The sequence below is a fragment of the Sus scrofa genome, chromosome 6 (assembly GCF_000003025.6).
Source record: "Sus scrofa isolate TJ Tabasco breed Duroc chromosome 6, Sscrofa11.1, whole genome shotgun sequence".
Lineage (NCBI taxonomy): Eukaryota > Metazoa > Chordata > Mammalia > Artiodactyla > Suidae > Sus > Sus scrofa.
Genome location: NC_010448.4, coordinates 97,927,379 through 97,946,783, shown reverse-complemented (window position 1 = coordinate 97,946,783; position 19,405 = coordinate 97,927,379). Strand labels below are relative to the sequence as shown.

The following is a 19,405-nucleotide window of genomic DNA, read 5'->3' as shown; positions in this document are numbered from 1 at the left end:
TCCATTGTCTGGATTCTAACATAGTTGATTTATCCATTCACCGACCAATGGACACCTTGGCTGCTTCCAAGATTTTGGCAATTATGAATAAAACATCCAGATGTTGGGCCTTCGCCGGGGACCAGCTGGGTGGCCCCACCTGGCCGGCACCCCCAAGGCTGGGTAAAGTGCGGTTGCAGCCCTGTGTCCCTTGTCCTCATCCTCCTTCCTGCCTGGTCTGACCCCCATTTGTCTTTGAGGACTGCCCCTCCCAGAGCCATCTCCAAAGGACTCATTCCAGGGTGGCAGGCGATTTTGTAAGGGGACATGTGTTCAGCGTTATCGGGGCAGGCCTGGTGCTCGTCTGAGAGTGGACCGCTTACAGCTTACCAACCCCTTCACGTGATCAGATAACTGGGCTGGCCCGTGTCCCAGCCGGGGGGCCTTGTTCTCCGGGCGAGTTCCCCTGAGCACCGGCCTGAGGAAGCACCACCTTGCATCCATGTCCTCTGTCCTCTCCCTCGGCCGCGCCTGAGGTTTTCCCTTGAGCCGCGCGAGACCTGTTCTCTCCATCCTGGCTCCCTTCCCTCTCATCCTGTGTTTCTCGCTCCTCCTTCCGAACTGTGCTGTAAGGCCCTCTCTCGAGAGCCCCTGCTGACGTTTTCCAAGGAAGAATTCCCAAGCAGGGCCGGCAGGAAGATGCCTCCTGCTGTGGGGGATCGGGCGTGGCCAAAGAGCTCCCTGAGTGGTCTGAGTTTATTGCTATGATGACTGAAGCATTGATTCTCGAGCGGAGGGCGGGCACACGGCTCTCGCGGCTCAAGGATGGGTTTGCACAGATGCTCTAGCAGACACTGGCCGTCATCTGAACTCTGATGTTTTCCAAGCTCCATACTCACTGTCATAGCTTCCTTCTCGGAAGTGAACTTGTCACCAGTTGTTTCCTGCTTATGTTATTTTTATAGAGCACCCACACGAGAAAACCAACAAGAAAACCACCAAGAAGCGGATTCTTATCCCAGCTGACTTTTTTAGCTCCTTGTACAGAGTACAGAAAACAGTTGCTTTTCTGATTTCATGCAATAAGGCAGAATGAAGAGTATTCCTAAAGTGACTTTGCAGGATGTGCTTTATTTTAAGTCAGTCCTGAACCCAAACTACAGAAGATCATTTTTTGGGACATATTCTAGGCCATTCAGTGATTCTTCTCAGAAACTGTATTTTAATATGGAATGAAAACTACATTTCAATCATGGATTTGTCATGCTACATTGCTACTTAATGAAGAGGTGGTATGATCAATAATAATAATTTAAGAAAAGGCCGTTTTTTTATTTCCCCAAGCGCAATATACATATTTCTTTCATAATTAGGAACTTAAAAAACCCGTCTCAGATGTAAAAATGTGGATTGGAATATGTAAACTCGTTGATATACCTGAAAAACAGGGAGAAAATGTCACATACTGGAAAAACCACTGCGGTGAGTCATGGAAATGGGAGGAAGCCAGGGGTGGGGGGGTGTGGAGGAGAGCTCAGACCTTGGTTGTAAGAGTGACAAGTCCAAGGGACCCCCCCCCTCCAGCCGGGTGGCATCTGTCACCTCCCTCTGGGGTCTGGGCTTCATAGAGGTGGGGGTGGGGCAGTAACTCTCTGAACCAGAAAAGCCACCACCTGGGAATGAGTCACCAGCTGGGCCTCAGCAACGCCACGTCCATATATTTGTTTTGCTGCTTTTTTTTTTTTTTTCTTTTTTCTTTTTTTTTTTCCTGAGAAGTCACTGGTGTTTAAGGGAAAGATTTTCTTAGTCTTCGGTTAAGATAAGGCAGTACGAGTGTCACTAAGGTTATCTTTTTGCTTAGAATGAGGCTTTTCCTTCCACTGGCATCGCCATGGGTCACTGGCTCCCTCCATCCTTCCCCTAGAAATATGCGTTGAAGTCATCAGCCCCCTCCCCCATTATGTTGTGTATTGGGGCGCAGAGAGCCCTGCATTGTAGCATCGCTTCTGGAGGGCGCTGTCCCTCAGGACAAGTCTTTCCTTCCTCCTCCGTCTCCTGCTCTGTTTCTCTGAGGGACGAGACCCATAAACAACCCCTGCACATAGTCCATCCAACACAACACAAGACCCCGTGGACTAAAACATAAAGCACATAGCCCTGATTTCAGAGAAATGGAATTACGTGGAACTTTCTAGCAGTGTCTTCACTCGCCAGGCAGCTCCGACCGCAGAAGGAAGCCCACGCCCTGTGCACCTGTCGGGAGAGAAACCATTTCCATCGGATGAGAAATGCTGAGCTCTTAGGAGAATATTGTGCTTTTCTTTTCTTTTTTTTTTCTTTTTCTTTTGAAAATCCCCGGGTTAACTTGGCTTGCAGGCTGTGGCCTGGGGCGTCAGTTTGTTTTCTCTCTGGTCCATTTGATCATGGTTTCTGGCGAACGGTACAGGAATATTAATTTGGCATAGAGATCCTCCTCCAGTTCCAGCTCCCCGGTCTCTCGAACTAGAAAAATATCTGTGCACAGCTTCAAGATCCGATCCACATTTGGAAGCTCTTCAAACATGATGGAGTGAGAAATCCCACTGAAGAATTCACGGACAAACTTCCCAATCACCAAGACAACTGAAGCATATAATCCCATAATGCTGCGAAGAAAAAAAAAAAAGAGGTAGAAATTGGATCTAGCAGTTAGATATAGTTAATAGAACACACCTAAAGAAAAACTAGTAACATCTTTTCTCAAACTCCATGTAAGATACGACAGACAGACTTACCAAATCTTGCATTTTTTTTTCTCTTTGGTGAAAACACGTACTTTTTTTCTGTTAAAAAGGTAGTACATGATCTTTGTAAAAAAAAAAAACTTACACGTTACAGACCTATAAAACTTGAAAAATAAAAGTCCTTTGAAATCTCACATTCTGGAAACAACCAATGTTAACAGTTTCATGTATGAACTGCAGCTAGTTTTCCTGCATATTTTATATACATGAGCTACATAAAATATGCAGTAGAAATGCCATTGTACTATAGATGCTTTTCTTTTTTGCTTTTTTAGGGCCGCACCCTCAGCATGTGGAGGTTCCTAGGCTAGGGGTCAAATCGGAGCTATATCCGCCAGCCTATGCCACAGCCACACAACGCAGGATCTGAGTGGTGTCTGTGACCTACAATGCCAGATCATGGCAATGCCAGATCCTTAACCCACTGAGCAAGGCCAGGGATCGAACTGGCAACCTCATGGTTCCTAGTCGGATTCGTTTCCACTGCAGGAAAAGTGCGGGAGCTCCACACTTTTTTGTGCTTAGGACTTTTCCACCTTTCTCAGAGATTCATGTTTAAAATAAAATCTGGGCAGAAGATCATTCTGAGAAACGCAAAACTTTCTACTAGTGTCTTGTAGGGGATGTGCCTGACCTAGGATTTAAGTGTCAGAACATGATGAAGTGGGAACGACAGGCATATCCAAAACTGTGATTTTTAACTGACCCTCTATCTGCTAAGGTCAGGAGGAAACGTAAGGAGAAAAGAGATAACTCCATGCCGACTTTTAGTTTAAACCCTGAACTGGGAGTTCCTGTCATGGCGCAGTGGTTAACGAATCCGACTAGGAACCATGAGGTTGCGGGTTCGGTCCCTGCCCTTGCTCAGTGGGTTAACGATCCAGCGTTGCCGTGAGCTGTGGTGTAGTGTGCAGACTCGGCTTGGATCCCACGTTGCTGTGGCTCTGGCGTAGGCTGGCAGCTACAGCTCCGATTGGACCCCTAGCCTGGGAACCTCCATATGCTGCGGGAGTGGCCCAAAGAAAAAGCAAAAAGACAAAAAAAAAACAAACAAAAAACCTGAACTGTACACAGGCATAAAAAGAGGGCAATCAAGTCATTTATAGCAACATGGATGCACCTAGAAATTCTCATTCTAAGTGAAGTAAGTCAGGCAAAGACAGATATCGTAGGATATCATTTATATGTGGAATCTAATAAAAATGATATAAATGAAATTATTTACAAAATAGAAACAGACTCTCAGACGTAGAAAACACACTTATGGTTGCCAAAGGGGAGGGCTGGGGGGAGAGATGGCCTGGGGTTTGGGATCGGCTTATGCACCCTGCTGTGTTTGGAATGATTGGTCAATAGGGACTTGCTGTACAACACAGGGAACTCAACTCAATATGCTGTGATAATCTATAAGGGAATGGATATGTAGGGTGTATATATATATGAGAATGTATATATAAATATATACCTGAATCACTCTGCTGTACAGCAGAAATCCACACAACATTGTAAATCAACTACCCGTCAATAAAATTTTTAAAAAAGAATATCATTAAAAAAAAACACAAAGATCTTGCTTTTGGGAAAAACAAAACCAAACCCTGAATTGCACCAAACTGCTGTAACAGGAAGTCAAGAAGCTGTAAGTTAAGGTCTGGTCCCGTCCTTGGTAGTGTGATTCATACGGGGCATTTTAACTTCTTGGGACTTTGGCTCTGCAGTTTTTAAAATGAAAGGCCAAGACTCTGGGAGTTCCTATTGTGGCTCAGCAGGAATGAAATCTGACTAGCATCCATGAAGATGCAGGTATGATCCCTGGCCTCACTCAGTGGGTTAAGGATCCGGCATTGCCATGAGCTGTGATGGAGGTTGCAGATGTGGCTCAGATCTGGCGTTGCTGTGGCTGTGGCCGTGGTGTAGGCCGGCAGCTACAGCTCCAATTCAACCCCTGGCTTGGGAACCTCCATATGCCTCGGGTGTGACCCTAAGAAGACAAAAAGAAAAGAAAAGGAAGGCCAAGAATCTGCAAATTCTAATAATACAGCCATAACAGTTGAGAAGTCTAAGAAGACAAAAGACTTAGCCTGCTCCACTTGCTGAGACGCAGAGGTGAATGCTCATAACTGCTGGTTGCTGGATGGTGCCTTACCCGTAGCCGGCCAGGAACCCCAGGCTAGGGGGGCTGACCTTGTCGTTGAAGACCACCAGCTCCAGGGCCTGGGCTTCCTGGTTGTATAATCTATTTCCAGTCAGGTTGAGAACCCACCACTCACTGTTCGACTTCGTCGTATTGTCTCTGGACAAAATGATGGTGATGTTCATGAAATTATTTTCTGGAGAAGGAGAAACGTGACAGCAAATTAGCAGGAGAGATGAAAGAGTTAATGTGCATTGATCAAACAGCTCCCGGATAGCAAACCCTGGCTAGAGGCGGAGGGTTCCGGGATGGGGACACGTGGGCATGTCAACTCTGCCAGTGGAAAAGGAGGCGTGGGCCTGGGGTGGAGGGGTCTCTCCTGTCTGCTAAGGGGCCAGGCCTGTTGCTACGTGACACTGCAGCCAAAGTCCAGGGAGAGGCGGAGACCCATTGCTGGGGCATCTTTGCTGGTAATTCCAGACAACTAAGTGGTCATTTAAAATTTCCAGGCTAGGGGTCAAATCGGAGCTGCATCTGCGATCCACACCACAGCCAGGACAACACCGGGTCCTTAACCCACTGAGTGAGGCCGGGGATCGAACCCACATCCTCATGGAGACAGCATCGGCTTCGTAACCTGCAGAGCTACACGGAACCTCTGCAACAACTGACTTTTGGTTGAACGGATCCCTTCCTGTTACCGTCGCTCACCAAGTGTCTTTGAAGAGGAAGGCACTCTAAGAGGTGCTACAGGGTCATCAAGTCCCATGCAGCCCAGCTCAATGAGAAGGGCCATATCCACAAACTCATTCATGGGCACGTGGCCACCCCCACAGGACCTTCACCGGTGAGGCCTGTTAGCTGGGAGAGACCACTTCTTGTTGGTATGATCCCCGAGGGCTTCCTGGAGGAGGGAACGTTTGAGCTGAGTTTTGCTGTGTGAGAAGTTTAATGGATGGAGACCTACTACTGGTCCTCCATCACCCTTGGGCTGAATCAGGTCCATTTCTTGCTATCTCTTTACTGTTCTTACTGTGGGGCCTTCAGAATTCACGCTGTGTGAGGGAGTTTTCTGCCAAAGATACGGCTGCTCACAGAAACAAGTAAACAGATTCTAACCATGGAATTTAAGTCCCCAAGTCACAGGGAAAAAGGAGCTGCAAAGGAGCATGATAAAGGCTGCAGATGCAAACCAGAGAGGCTGAACAAGAGCAAGGTTAAGAAAGGCTCTGAACCCACTCTCCTCATTCTTACCAGACAGAAGTTGCTTTATAGGCTTGGAGTTTGAGTCGCTGGGGGCTTTCACGTAGTACGGGTAAATCCTCTCTATGGTCCTGGGCATCAAGAGAGAGATAGGTGATTATGTGTTTGTTGTTTTACCTCCGTAACAGTGAATTTTTGTGGCTCTTTTGGACCTCATTTCAAACAAATAAGAGTGTGGGTCTTCCTGTAACTATGCAACGTGCAGCCGTCAGCTGCTAGGTCTCCACTATCATCAGAAATCTCTGAAGACAAATGAATTCCCCAGGGTCTTTTTTTTTTGGTCTTTTTGCCATTTCTAGGGCCGCTCCCATGGCATATGTAGGTTCCCAGGCCAGGGGTCTAATCCGAGGTAGCCACAGGCCTACGCCACAGCCACAGCCACAGCAACGTGGCTGTGACCTACACCACAGCTCACGGCAACGCCAGATCCTTAACCCACTGAGGAAGGCCAGGGATCGAACCTGCACCCTCATGGTTCCTAGTCGGATTCGTTAACCACTGCGCCATGACGGGAACTCCGCACGCACATGTTTGCAGAGGAGATTCTGCACTAGATACACACACTTCCCAGCACAGTGATCAACTTACACCGGCGTCGTGGAACTTTCCATGTCGTTGCCAGCTATCATTTTAGCGATACTCTTCCGTGTATTATTTTTAAGAGGAAAAGAAAGCTTATCTGTTGCTATTTCTGCTTTTGCACCCAGACTCATGTTTCTGTGAAGGAAAAAAGAAAGAGTTCAGTGTCAGGGGTTATTCAGACGTCTGTAGGAGAGATTCAAAACTCACTGAACTTCCGATCTCCCCAAGTTTCACTGGGTCCACAGCTGTCAACCCCAACCTTCCTATCCACCTCACCTTTACCTCCTCCTCTTAGTCAAGTTACTCACATCCAGGGAGGCTGAAACACCTTTAAAACAGACCACAGGGGAGGAGGAAGAGTGTGGGGGCCCCAAGGGAAACAGCTTTGACGCTCTCACAGGGATTCTGACACTTCACATTAACCCAACGATGCTCATCTCCCTGGAGATTCATAGACCCCACGTTTTCTTTCTTTCTTTCTTTCTTTTGCCTTTTCTAGAGACGCTCCCATGGCCTATGGAGGTTCCCAGGCTAGGGGGCCGATCGGAGCTACAGCTGCCAGCCTACACCACAGCCACAGCAACGCCGGATCCTTAACCCACTGAGCAAGGCCAGGGATCGAACCCGCAACCTCATGGTTCCTAGTCAGATTCGTTAATCACTGCGCCATGATGGGAACTCTGACCCCATGTTTTCAAAAGAATGATCACAATGAGATGTCCCCTCACACCTGTCAGGATGGTGTCATCACAAAGCAACAAACTGCACATGTTGGTGAGGGTGTGGAGAACAGGGAACAGATGTTCACTGTTGGTGGGATGTAACCTGGTGCAGCCACTGTGGAAAACAGCATGGAGGTTCCTCGAAATGTTAAAAATATAGAGCTACCATGTAATCAAGCAAACCCACTTCTGGGTATTTCTCCAAAGAAATGAAAACACTACATTGAAAAGATATCTGCACCCCATGTTCATAGCAGCATTATTTCCAATAGCCAAGATAAGGAAGCAACCTAAGTGTCCATCCATAGATAAGTGAATAAAGAAGATGTGGTGTATACAAGCAGGGGGATTTTTTTTTGGCCATAAAAAAATGAAATCTTGCTAATTATGACAACATGGATGGACCTTGAGGGCTTTGTGTTTGGTGAAAGAAGTCCGAGAACAACAAATACTGTGTGATCTCACTTCTAAGTGGAATCTTAGAAAACTGCACGAAACCGGAACTCACAGATACGGAGAATGAATTGGTGGTTCCCAGAGGTGAAGGGGGCCAGGGGTGGGTGGGTGGATGAAATGGGTGAAGGGGGTCGACAGGTACAAACTGCCACTTATACCCTAGGTAAGTCACAGGGATGGAATGTGCAGGGTGGTGACTGTAGTGCATGCTTCTTACATATTTGAAAGTTGCGAAGCCAGCAGATCTTAAAAGTGCTCATGACGAGAAAAAAAAATGTAACTGTGTGTGGAGAGATGTAAGCTAGACTTCTTGTGGTGACCATTCTGCAATATATTCAACAATTAAGTCATTATGTTGTGCTCCTGAAACTAAAATAATGCTACCTGTCAATTATGTCTCAATTAAAAAAAGACTGTTCAATCAGAAATTGATTTTTCATTTTGGGGGGCAGCTCTTCCATTTTGCAGGCGAGCTCTTCCAAGGAAAGGCTAGGATGTACATTGGGGGCAGTAGAGAATTCCAAGTGAGCGATTCGGGACATTTAAAAGGAGAAAATAAAGTTAACTTTATTTAAGAATGAGTTCTTTAAATCCTGAGCAGCCTCCTTCAAAATCTCTCTTTGCTACTTCCTTGTGAATTCAGATTCTAGAAGGCTCTCTTCCTTACCTATCATGATTCTCTCTTAATCCCAACCCCGAAGCTGGTATTGTGGGCCCAAATGAACCAATCACGTGACACCCCAGAGTCCTGAGCCCAGTGAGCGATGGAAGAAACTAAGGTGTTCAGCTGCGGTATTGTGCCCAGGCCCCCCAAGTGGCTCCACTGACATGTCGGGGCTTTTGGATACAAGAACTTGAACCTGAGAGGGGCTGTGTGGTGGCCACACACTGGCTGGAGGCTCAGTTAGTGGGAAGGAATCTCCTGGGGCTCGCCTGTCCTAGGACTGCCAAGGTGCCCTTTGCTTGGAGGGAAGAGCTGCAGCCCCTGCTGGAGGCAGGCAAGGGGACTGCAAATTCTTTACCCTTTTTTTTTTTTTTTTTTTTTTTTTAGGGCTGCACCTGTGGCATATGGAAATTTCCAGACTAGGGGCTGAGTCGGAGCCGCAGCAGCTGGCCTACACCACAGCCACAGCAATGCCAGATCCGAGCCCCATGTGCAGCTTGCAGCAACACTGGACCAGGGATTGAACCCACATCCTCATGGACACTAGTTGGGTTCTTAACCCACTGAGATACAGTGGGAGCTCTAGCAAGTTTTTTTTATTATTGAGACCAAACTCCAAGCTCAAGGAAATCTAACAATCTACCTGACTCGATTTCATTTTTTGAGTCATCACCCTCTTTTTTTCTTTCTTTCTTTCTCTCTTGTTCATAGAGCTCGCTGCCAGCCTCCTTAAAGCTGAAGTTATTAGAAAAAAGGAAAACGAAAAATTTCTTCATTTGACTCTCAGGCAAATCATTATTTAACAGACAGAAATTAGCTATAGCATCGAATAAATGTTCCCAAGGTCACGTCAACCAAGATCCACACATTACTCTGATTTTTCTATCCTTCCACTCCCCCCACCCCACCCCGAGATCAGACTGGGGAAAGGGGGAAATTATGCACGGAAATACAGTAACTACCTCTGAATACTCCATGAAAAAACAACAGAGAAGCTACTATTGTGGTCCATGAGTTCGCTTATCATTTTCTGCTTACTGGGGGGGCTGATGGTCCACAAAGAATTTGAGTTTCCTTCCAGTTCTGCTACTGTTATGTCTTCTTTTTCATAATTTTCCAGAAATTGCATAGCACCCTGCGTGCACACAAATACACGTGCGTAAATAGATCATATTCCTGAGGATGTGTAAGACAGTAACTGCTCCTCCTCTTAACTGACCATATCAAGGTCTTTCTTCCTCTGAAAGGCACATCCCTGCAATGGGTCAGGTGTGTTCTGCGGCACTAACAGCTCCCAGCCGCATCCCCAAGCCCCAGGGGTGACAGAGCCCACCCATAGCCACGAATCATTTAATTAAACAGTAAACAACACTACTCAGCCATAAAAAAGAACAAAATAATGCCATTTGCAGCAACATGGATGGAACTAGAGACTCTCATCCTGAGTGAAGTAAGTCAGAAAGAGAAAGACAAATACCATATGACATCACTTATATCTGGAATCTAATATATGGCACAAAGGAAACTTTCCACAGAAAAGAAAATCATGGACTTGGAGAATAGACTTGTGGTTGCCAAGGGGGAAGGGGAGGGACTGGGAGGGACTGGGAGCTTGGGGTAAATAGATGCAGAATGTTGCCTTCGGGATAGATTAGCAATGGGATCCTGCTGTGTAGCCCTGGGAACTCTGTCTAGTCACTTATGATGGAACACGTAATGTGAGAAAAAAGAATGTATACGTGTATGTGTAACTGGGTCATCATAGTGTACAGTAGAAAAAAATATATATGCAAATAAATGATAAAAAAAGAAAAAAATCAGATGCACTAAAGAAAGAAATGTATCAACTACCAAGGAACGTGCCTTTCATGAGAGTGAAATTTAATCTACCCAGGACAGCCTGGCCCTTCCTCACAGCTGCCACCCCTTGAGATCAGTTTTGAGAGTGTACATCACAGGCCGATGATTTGATAAAAGAGAAAAGCACCTGTTTGTCCACTCACTTTAAAAATTCACTATTTGTCAAGTAAATTTAAATGATGAAGAATCATGCTATCATATTAATAAAATTATAGAATCTAGAGAAAAGAGTAACATATCCCTGTTTTATACAGTAGAGGATGCCAAACTTATTTTATTTTACTTTGTTTAATTATTTTTTTTTTTGCTTTTTTAGGGCCGCACCTGCAGCATATGGAAGTTCCCAGGCTAGGGGTCAAACAGAGCTGTAGCTGCTGGCCTACACCACAGCCATAGCAACTTGCCTGGGATCCTTAACTCACTGAGTGAGGCCAAGGATCGGACCTGCATCCTCATGGATACTAGCTGAGTTCATTTCTGCTGAGCCACAATGGGAACTCCCAATTTTTTGATCATTTAAAAAATAATAGCATCCTTTCAAATTTATATTTCACTGTGAGACATTTTCATGCCACGAGTAGTCTCTGCAATGACTGTCTTGTTACAAAGGAAGTTGCTTGGAAAATCTGCCATAATTTATTCAGCCAGTTCCTACTTGCTGAATTCCCTAGTTGCTTCCAGTTTTTACTGATACAGAGAAGGCCACCGCAACCAGGTGCCTGCATAGAGCTTTCCCTATATATATATATATATATATATTTTTTTTTTTGTCTTTTTGCTATTTTTGGGGGCCACTCCCGTGGCATATGGAGGTTCCCAGGCTAGGGGTCGAATCGGAGCTGTAGCCACTGGCCTACGCCAGAGCCACAGCAACGCGGGATCCGAGCCCCGTCTGCAACCTACACCACAGCTCACGGCAACGCCGGATCGTTAACCCACTGAGCAGGGGCAGGGACCGAACCCGCAACCTCATGGTTCCTAGTTGGATTCGTTAACCGCTGCGCCATGACGGGAACTCCCTTTTTTTTTTTATATATATATATATTTTGAATTACTTCTTTAGGAGAGATTCCTAAAGTAGACCTATAGCCAAAGGGGTCAAAATCCACCACAATTTAACAAATTTTAAAAAATTAAAAAGGAGCAACCCCTGTTGTGCTTAAGACGAAAATGCTCTGAATTAAAATTGTTTACTAACACTTAGGTCTGATAATACAGACATAACACCTTAGAGGATCCAAGTGGCCAGAGGCCAAGAACCTGCTGGGGTACACCTGATGCCCCCTGGAAGTTGTGGCTGGCAGCTCAGGCCACAGCCAAGTGGTCACTAAGGTGACACCCAGTCAGCTGGCCCAGATGACAGGTCTTCGTAGAGACTGACCGCACGTGTTTACTTACAGTGTCCCTAGAAAAAGCTTTCATAAATTTATTAAACTTGGGCTGATCCATAACTTTCAGCTGGCTTTGCTGGGCACTCATGGTGAAAATAGGCTGGAAAACAAAGACACGCGGAGGGGTTAGTATCCCAAAGCTCTTCTCTGCATCCTGGGTTCCGAGAAAAACATTTCTGCAATGGGACTCAGGGAGGACCCTGATGGCGCTGGCCTCCGTGATGGCTCTGTGAAGTGATGGTCCCTGTCCCTAACACCAGACAGACCATCTCTTCACTGCCTCCTGCACCCCAGTTCATAATTACTCCAGTTCATAATTACTTCACTGCCTCCTAGTTCATAATTATATGAACTGCACTCCAGTTCATAATTATATGAACTGCACTCCAGTTCATAATTACGTGTTCGCAGAACAGTCAAAATCAGACAGGGAACAAGTCAAACCTAAGTAAGTACCCTCTGGGTGGAGCCCTGTGCTAGGCAAGGTCTGGGTGGGGGGCAGGGAGACCCCGAGAAGGCACGCAATTACCTGGTACCCGCCCAGGGTAATTGTGACCGAGACATCCAGGGGCTGGTTGATCACCCCGGCGACTGATTTGATGAGAGACATGAAGAGCAGGGGAAACCAGACGATGCAGATGAGCAGCACGATAATCATGCCACCCATGCCATACTTGACCACCTTCTTCTTCTTCTGCCCCCGGGGCTGCGGGTACCTCTGCAACAGACGGGCCACGGCTCAGGCAGGTGGGCTGGGGGAAAGGGCAGGCGCTCTTTCTGCAGGTGGTCCCTAAATTTGGTCCTGAATCTGCTCTGAACCAACCCCATTCCAACCTGGGCACAAGGTGAGCAGGGATGTGGGGCTATGAGGAGCTCCTACACGTCCACGGTGGTGGCACCATGGGCGCATCGCAGCCCAAGCAACTTTCCCCTTAAAGAGGCTGGGTGGGTTTGCGGGGTGGCAAGTTTGCTGGGCATGGACTTATGACCAAGGGATTGAGTCCTCTGCTGCATAAGCCTCTGGTTTTCAGGGAATCGGGTCGGGTGCGTGTCCTGAGCCCTGGGCCTGCCGGCGAACTCTGCCTTTCAGGAAGTTGTTCTTGCCCCAGAAAGGGCGTCCATAAAGCTCAGGAGCAAATCACCTCCCACAAGGAATCAGTCCAGGAGAAGTTGGCTTTAAAAGGGCCTGCTCTCCTGCTTCACACGAGACAAGCCCTGTCACCCCGGTGTCTCCGTCCTTAGTGGGGATGGAGCAGAACCGGGGCCAGAGTGCTTTTGGCTCCCTTAGCACAGCCTCCCCACACCTGACTCTCGCAGGAAGCTTCACCGGAGTGGCTGAAAAGGCACCGCTCTGAACAGCCGCTGACGCAGCAAGAGATGGGGGTGTATATTCCTGGAGGGGTGATACGCTAAAATGAGGCTTTTTATTTTTTTTCTTTTCTTTTTTTTTTGTCTTTTTGCCATTTTTAGGGCCGTTCCCTTGGCATATGGAGGTTCCCAGGCTAGGGGTCTAACTCGAGCTGTAGCCGCCGGCCTACACCAGAGCCACAGCAACGTGGGATCCGAGCCATGACTGCGACCTACACCACAGCTCACGGCAACGCCGGATCCTTAACCCACTGAGCAAGGCCAGGGATCGAACCCACAACCTCATGGTTCCTAGTGGGATTCGTTGACCACTGAGCCATGACGGGAACTCCAAGGCTTTTTATTTTTTAAAGATAACAAAGAGGATTGTGAGCCCTTCATCGGGCGGAGTGCGTGTGTTCTAGGCCGGAGACCCTGTCCTTCATAAGGAGGGTGGGCAACGGCATGACCCCCACTGTGGTCCCCTGTTGGCTCATGGGTGGTGAAAGGCACATGTGAGCAGGGAGTGGGGCAGCCACAGTGGCTCCTGTGAAATGTGGGCGGGAGGCTGTGTGGGATGGCAGCCCCCATCCTATCTGCCTTGGGGTCTGGCTCCCTGGGCAGGCTCCGGGCCTTGGGGGGCTGGCCCTCAGCCTGCCCTGACATGGAGAGGACAGACCCTCCCAGCAGTTGGTTCACAACCTGCCTCTTTCTCCAGCTGGTAGGGTGGCCGGTCCTCCCTGGCACCATTAACCTGCCCATCTAAGCCTGGGCTTCTCTGCTTTCCCCACCCCTGTCTGGACCTTCCTCCTTTGGCTGTGACGTTAAGAAGGTTCATCTTTCTTTTCCTTCTGGTCCTTTCCTCCAACCCCTTCATCCTCACGTTATTCTCTCGCCTCCCCCTTCCTGCACCGGAATCTCCCTTGCCTTTCCCGGCTTGTGCTCTGTCCCTTTGACACAGCGGTTCCAGGAGGGGCTCTGGCAAGGCTGTCCAGTGGTGCCCAGCCCAGAATGCTGACCCCTAGCACTGGGAGCTGACAAAATGGTTATTGTCAAGCCCCTACGTTCTGAGGTCCTTTGTTGGTGGCAGCAGACAAATGACGTGGTATGTGTTTAATACATGACTCCAGGAGCTGGGGTAGACCCAGACCCTCTATGGGAGTCTCACGACAGGAACTCTCTGTGTGACTGTGTGTAGTCACACCCCTTGGGGATCACGCCCGAGGTAGCCCATCTGTGATAGGGCAGCTTTGTTACTAGACAGTTCTTCATGTTCCAGTGAAACTTACCTGACTTTTGCCTCCTTGTCTTAATTCTCTTTCCTTGAGTCTCAGAAACTAATGAATGTGTATCTATTTTCCAACATTTCCCATAGTTAAAAACAGCTATTATTTTAGCCTCCCCTTGGTTTTCCACATCAGTTCCAGGTTCTACCTGCTTTTCCTCACATATCATGATTTCCAGACCCTTTGTCACCCTAACTGCTACCCTAAATGTCCCTTTGGTAGAAAGGCTCTCAGATGCCGTCATTATAGTAACTCCTCTGTCCCTTAAAAATCATGATATGATGATTTTAAATATAAGCCAGCCCCCATCTCCTTCTCAAAACCCATAAAACCAGAGGCCAGTACAACAGACCCCATGACCTCAGGGTTGCAACTCCCAGAAGCTCCAGGAGACATTAGAAACTATATGGACCAGAGGGGCCTTTTCCAAAGAAAGAGTTATCAACATGAGAAAAACAAGTATCTCACGCCCCTCAGCCCATGATGGCAGGGGTGGTCTGTCTGTTTATTGCTATTATTAATAACAGGCTCCTGCTTCATAGGTTAAACTTTGGAAAAATCCCTTAAGAAACAGTAATTTTAGCCATGGTTAAACCTTCATATGCAATCTGGCAGAATAAGCAGATGTTTGCACTTTAATTTCCTTTAAGGGTCTGTCCGTCCTCAAAGGGTGAGTCAGTGGGGAGTCTGAACCCAAAGCCATCGACCCCACCTTCCTCCTGTCACCCCACTCCCTCCTGCTCCAGATGAGCCAGGTAAGAACTACTGGGTCATATGGCAACATATCACTTCTTAAAATAACTACTGTGCATGACTGCCAAAAAGCACGGATCTGGCCTCTATTCTCATTGAGGCAGCAGCAGGTCCAAGACCCCCAGGGCTGTAGGGGTGACACCAAAGGGGTGTTTAAAGGTCCTAAGAGTTTTTGCCTCTTATCTCCATTTATTTGGCCACAAAATCGCAGAAGTTTCTATTGATCTTGCAACCAGCCTGTATCTAAGAGAAACAAACAGGGCTGAGGCATTCTCACTGGCTTACTTTTTCTGACTCCCGCCAACACTTTAGGATGAATATGTGTGCATAAATGTCCTCCACGCAGATCCAGCTGGACAGGCTCAAGGTCGTGTCTGTCCACACCCAGTCCATCACGGCCCTCAGCTCCGTCAGAAAAGGAACAAGGCGGAACCTGGCAGAAACCACATACATTAGAGGGTCAGTTGTGGGTTGGCCCTGTCACTTGGCCAAGCTTTGGGGCTCTGGAGAGCCTGATTGTTTCAGCCCTGAAGGCTTAGAAAAAATTCTCAAGGTGACTATTATGGTGAAATCCAACTTGGAATACAACTGCTTTTCATGAAAACTCCAATATATAGACTAGTATTTTCCCTTCTTTTGGCTGATGGTTTTAACAGACTGGAATTTCCTTTATAAGTAAGTTTGAAGGGTCTTCCATTTGTTTCATTAAAAGTCTTAACATTTTCATTGCACAAATCTTTAACTTCTCTGCTTAATTTTTTTTTTTTTTTTTTTTTTGGCTGCACTCACGGCATGAGGAAGTTCCCAGGACTGGGGTTGAATCCTTGCCACAGCAGCAACTCAAGCTGCTACAGTGACAATGCTGGATCCTTAACCCACTGAGCCACCAGGGAACTCCTGATTAAACTTATTTTTAAGTATTTTACTTTTTTTGATGCTATCACAAAAGGGAGAGTCTTCTTTATGCCTTGTTCAGATGTTTCATTGTAAACACAGAGAAACAACTGATTTCTGTATGTTGATTTTATATCCTGCAACTATATCGAAAATGCTGATTATTTCCAATAGGTTTTGAGTGAGTCTTTAGGAGTTTCTCCATATAAGATCATATTGGGGGAAAGGATAAATTAGGAGGTTGGGCTTAACACATATATATATACTACTATGTATAAAAATAATGAACAACAAGGACCCACTGTCTAGCACAGGGAACTATACTCAATATTTTGTAATAATCTCTAGGAAAAAAGAATCTGAATAAGGATGTACATATAATAGTATTTTATATAAAGTACTTATATTTATATAAGTATATATATAGTATATATATAAAGCATATTTGAGATTCTCTTCCTTTATAGGTTATTACAAAATGTTGAGTGTATATATATATTTATATAGTATATATATATATGTATAACTGAATCACTGTACTGTACAGCCAAAACTAACATGACACTGTAGATCAACTATACTTCATAAAGTATTTAAAAATTATTTTTTAAAAGATCATATCATTTGCAAAGAAACACAACTTCATTTTTTTAACCCTGACACTACGAGAATCTGTTGGTGATAAAATTATTGAATTATGGAGCCTGTGCCATTGAACGAGTCAGGAAGGGTTGCTCAGGGAACGATGTGGGCAGGTGAGAAGTCACAGGGAGCAGACGGGTCACGGGGGGCACAGCAGAGCCAGGGCTGGGGACTTACTGGGTGACTCAGTCTATGGGCCCCCTGGCCTGGCCCCTTGTGTTGGCTTGGGGGTGGGCTGGCCTGGGCTCCTCTGGTGTCTGGGACACGGAGCTCTTCCTGGGGGGGTGGGGATGTCCTCCAGACTCTCCCAGGAGCATGGTCTGCCACTCGGAATTCTCCCTGAGCCCCTCAGCCTTGGGGGCGAGCACTAGTCCAGCCCCCTGAAGGGTCAGGCCCCTCCCCACCCGAGCAGCGCTCAGTGAAACTACATGTGTGATGATTCTCAGCATCTGAGCACACACAACAGCGTCCAAGATGGAGTCCCTGGTCTCTACACCTGGTGCTTGGGGGCCGGAGCAGCCTGACGCCTCACACTGAGGTGTAATCTCCGTGGGAACTGGGAGGAGGTGTCACCAGGAAACCCTCACATGGAAGAGCCAATGTGTCCGTGCGAGTGGCTGTAACTTACTTCCAGGAACAGGCAAGTCCCATGACATTCAACTTGGTGACAGGCAGTATTAGGTGGCATAAATGCCCCCATGATGGATGGCTTCTTGCACAAGCAACATTCCAGACATCCTGGAATAGTCCAGATTCCAAATATTCTGTTGCTCTGTTCCCAGAACCACATTAACACTTAGGATCATGGACCCCCTATGTGTCATCTAGAAGTATTATCATCCTAAATATACAGGTTTCAGAAACAGAAAATTAACCGGAGAAGCTGGCCCTAAAGCAGCATCCTGGCCAGGTGGGTGGCAACCACACAGAAAGGTGTCTCGAGAGGCACACCTGCTCTTGGGTGTGCATGCCCAAGGGGCCCCAGTGAACCACTGGCCGTCAGCTTCCTCTGCACCCCTTCCCAGGAGGGGACTGAGCCCCCTCCCAGGGCCAGCCCGCTCTGTCTGTGGCCGTGTCAGCACGGGGCACCCTTACCCTTGAAAGAGGAAGAGGTTGACATAGTTGTAGCTCTTGGTGAGGAAGTTTCCGAGGACGCGCGTGGGGTAGCCGCAGCGGATCTGGTAGGCGGACAGCCCGAAGTACACGCACTTCACGAAGTACCACAGCTGGGCCACCAGGTTCTGGCTAAATTTCCTAAAATGTGAAAGCACAGGAAAGCGAAGGCATGGAGTACTCTTCTGGCAGAAAAAGACACCAGGTTAGGATAAAAAAAAAAAGCCTCATCGCCCTTCTGACGCTGAAAGTCAATTCGATAAATTCTCTTCACACAGAGGATCCCTTCAAAGGCCAAAGGCGAGGCCAGAAAATCGAATCATTAAAAAATTCCTATGAAGGTGCCCCCAACTCATCTCGAGTTAAAGATCTGAAAACAAAGACGGCTGTTAGGTGAGGCCCAAAGGTGAGCTCCAAGAAGGACGGACCTGCATGGACACAGTTTTGTGGCCTCACGGTGTCCTGAGTCCTGGGAGCCCATCCTCAGTGTCCAAGACATCGCCACAGACATCGCCACTGCCCAGCAGCGAGAGCTGTATTAATGCAGTGGTGCCATGAGGTGTGATGCTCCAGCCCTGTGCTTCCAGATGCTGCTGCGTTTAACCCTGAGCACCGCCCCGTGGAGCAGATGCCGTCACCGCCTGCCCCCGCCCCTCCGTCTTCTCTACCAGATTAACTGCCTCTGTTCTTTCCATCCGCTTGGTCAATGGCACCATCCTGCATCCTCTCTTTCCCTCAGTCATGCGCCCAGGACCACGGTGCAGCCTGCCTCCGCCCCTGCTCAGGTGTAGTGGCCCCAGGTGTGCTCTGTCTGCTGAGCTGTCCCTCCCTGTTCTGAGAGCGCTACGTCTGTGAATGCTGATGAAACGTGGTGACGTATTTCCCAGGAATCTGCCTGCACCTTGAACACACACTGAATTCAATATTGATGAAAACCCCTCACTTGCCCGGCCACATGCCTCTGCCGGCACCGGGCGGTTCTGTCGGGCCCCCATCCTTATGAAAGAGGCTCGTGCAAAGAGGGCCGCACGGCTCTGGCTGCCGCAGACCTTACCTCTCGGTCACGCCAGGCAAGATGAAGAACATCCAGAAGTGAATTCCGAAGACCAGAATGACCTGGAAGATGACCTTGCCCAGCACCGTCTTCCTGAGGTACAGCGCCCGGTCCACCACCATGGTTCCAAACTGGATGAGGACCATCACCAGAAACGGCCCCGGGACCTGGTCCTCGGACAGCGAGGACGTGATGTCCGCTGCTGCTGAGTGTTTCTGGGGGGGCGGGGGGGAGACAGCGGGCTCAGGCGGGTGGCGCTCACAGGGCAGCACCCCTGGCCCTGGTGCCTTGGCCCCCACCTACCCCGAAGGCCCAGAAGCCAAAGACGATGATGACGAAGTCGACGGTGTCAGCCAGGAACATGAGCACGTACACATCGGTCACGGCGCTGTAGTCCGGGTGGATGAGGTTGTAGAAGAACTGCTTGACGGGCACGTAGATCTGCAGGGCCCTGTGAAACGGACACGACTGCCGGCCCGACC

General features: G+C 47.9%; 1 protein-coding gene across 1 annotated transcript in view; it reads right to left on the bottom strand.

The window, feature by feature from the left end:
- PIEZO2 (piezo type mechanosensitive ion channel component 2) overlaps nucleotides 1,091-19,405 on the bottom strand; it is a 301,579-nt gene continuing 283,264 nt past the window's right edge. The window contains 11 exon segments of the mRNA XM_021096049.1: nucleotides 1,091-2,624; nucleotides 4,909-5,092; nucleotides 6,151-6,230; nucleotides 6,748-6,876; nucleotides 9,546-9,718; nucleotides 11,842-11,934; nucleotides 12,364-12,552; nucleotides 15,506-15,653; nucleotides 17,852-18,010; nucleotides 18,924-19,138; nucleotides 19,227-19,374. Of these exon segments, the coding sequence (XP_020951708.1) occupies nucleotides 2,372-2,624; nucleotides 4,909-5,092; nucleotides 6,151-6,230; nucleotides 6,748-6,876; nucleotides 9,546-9,718; nucleotides 11,842-11,934; nucleotides 12,364-12,552; nucleotides 15,506-15,653; nucleotides 17,852-18,010; nucleotides 18,924-19,138; nucleotides 19,227-19,374 (1,771 nt within the window). The 3' untranslated portion in view covers nucleotides 1,091-2,371.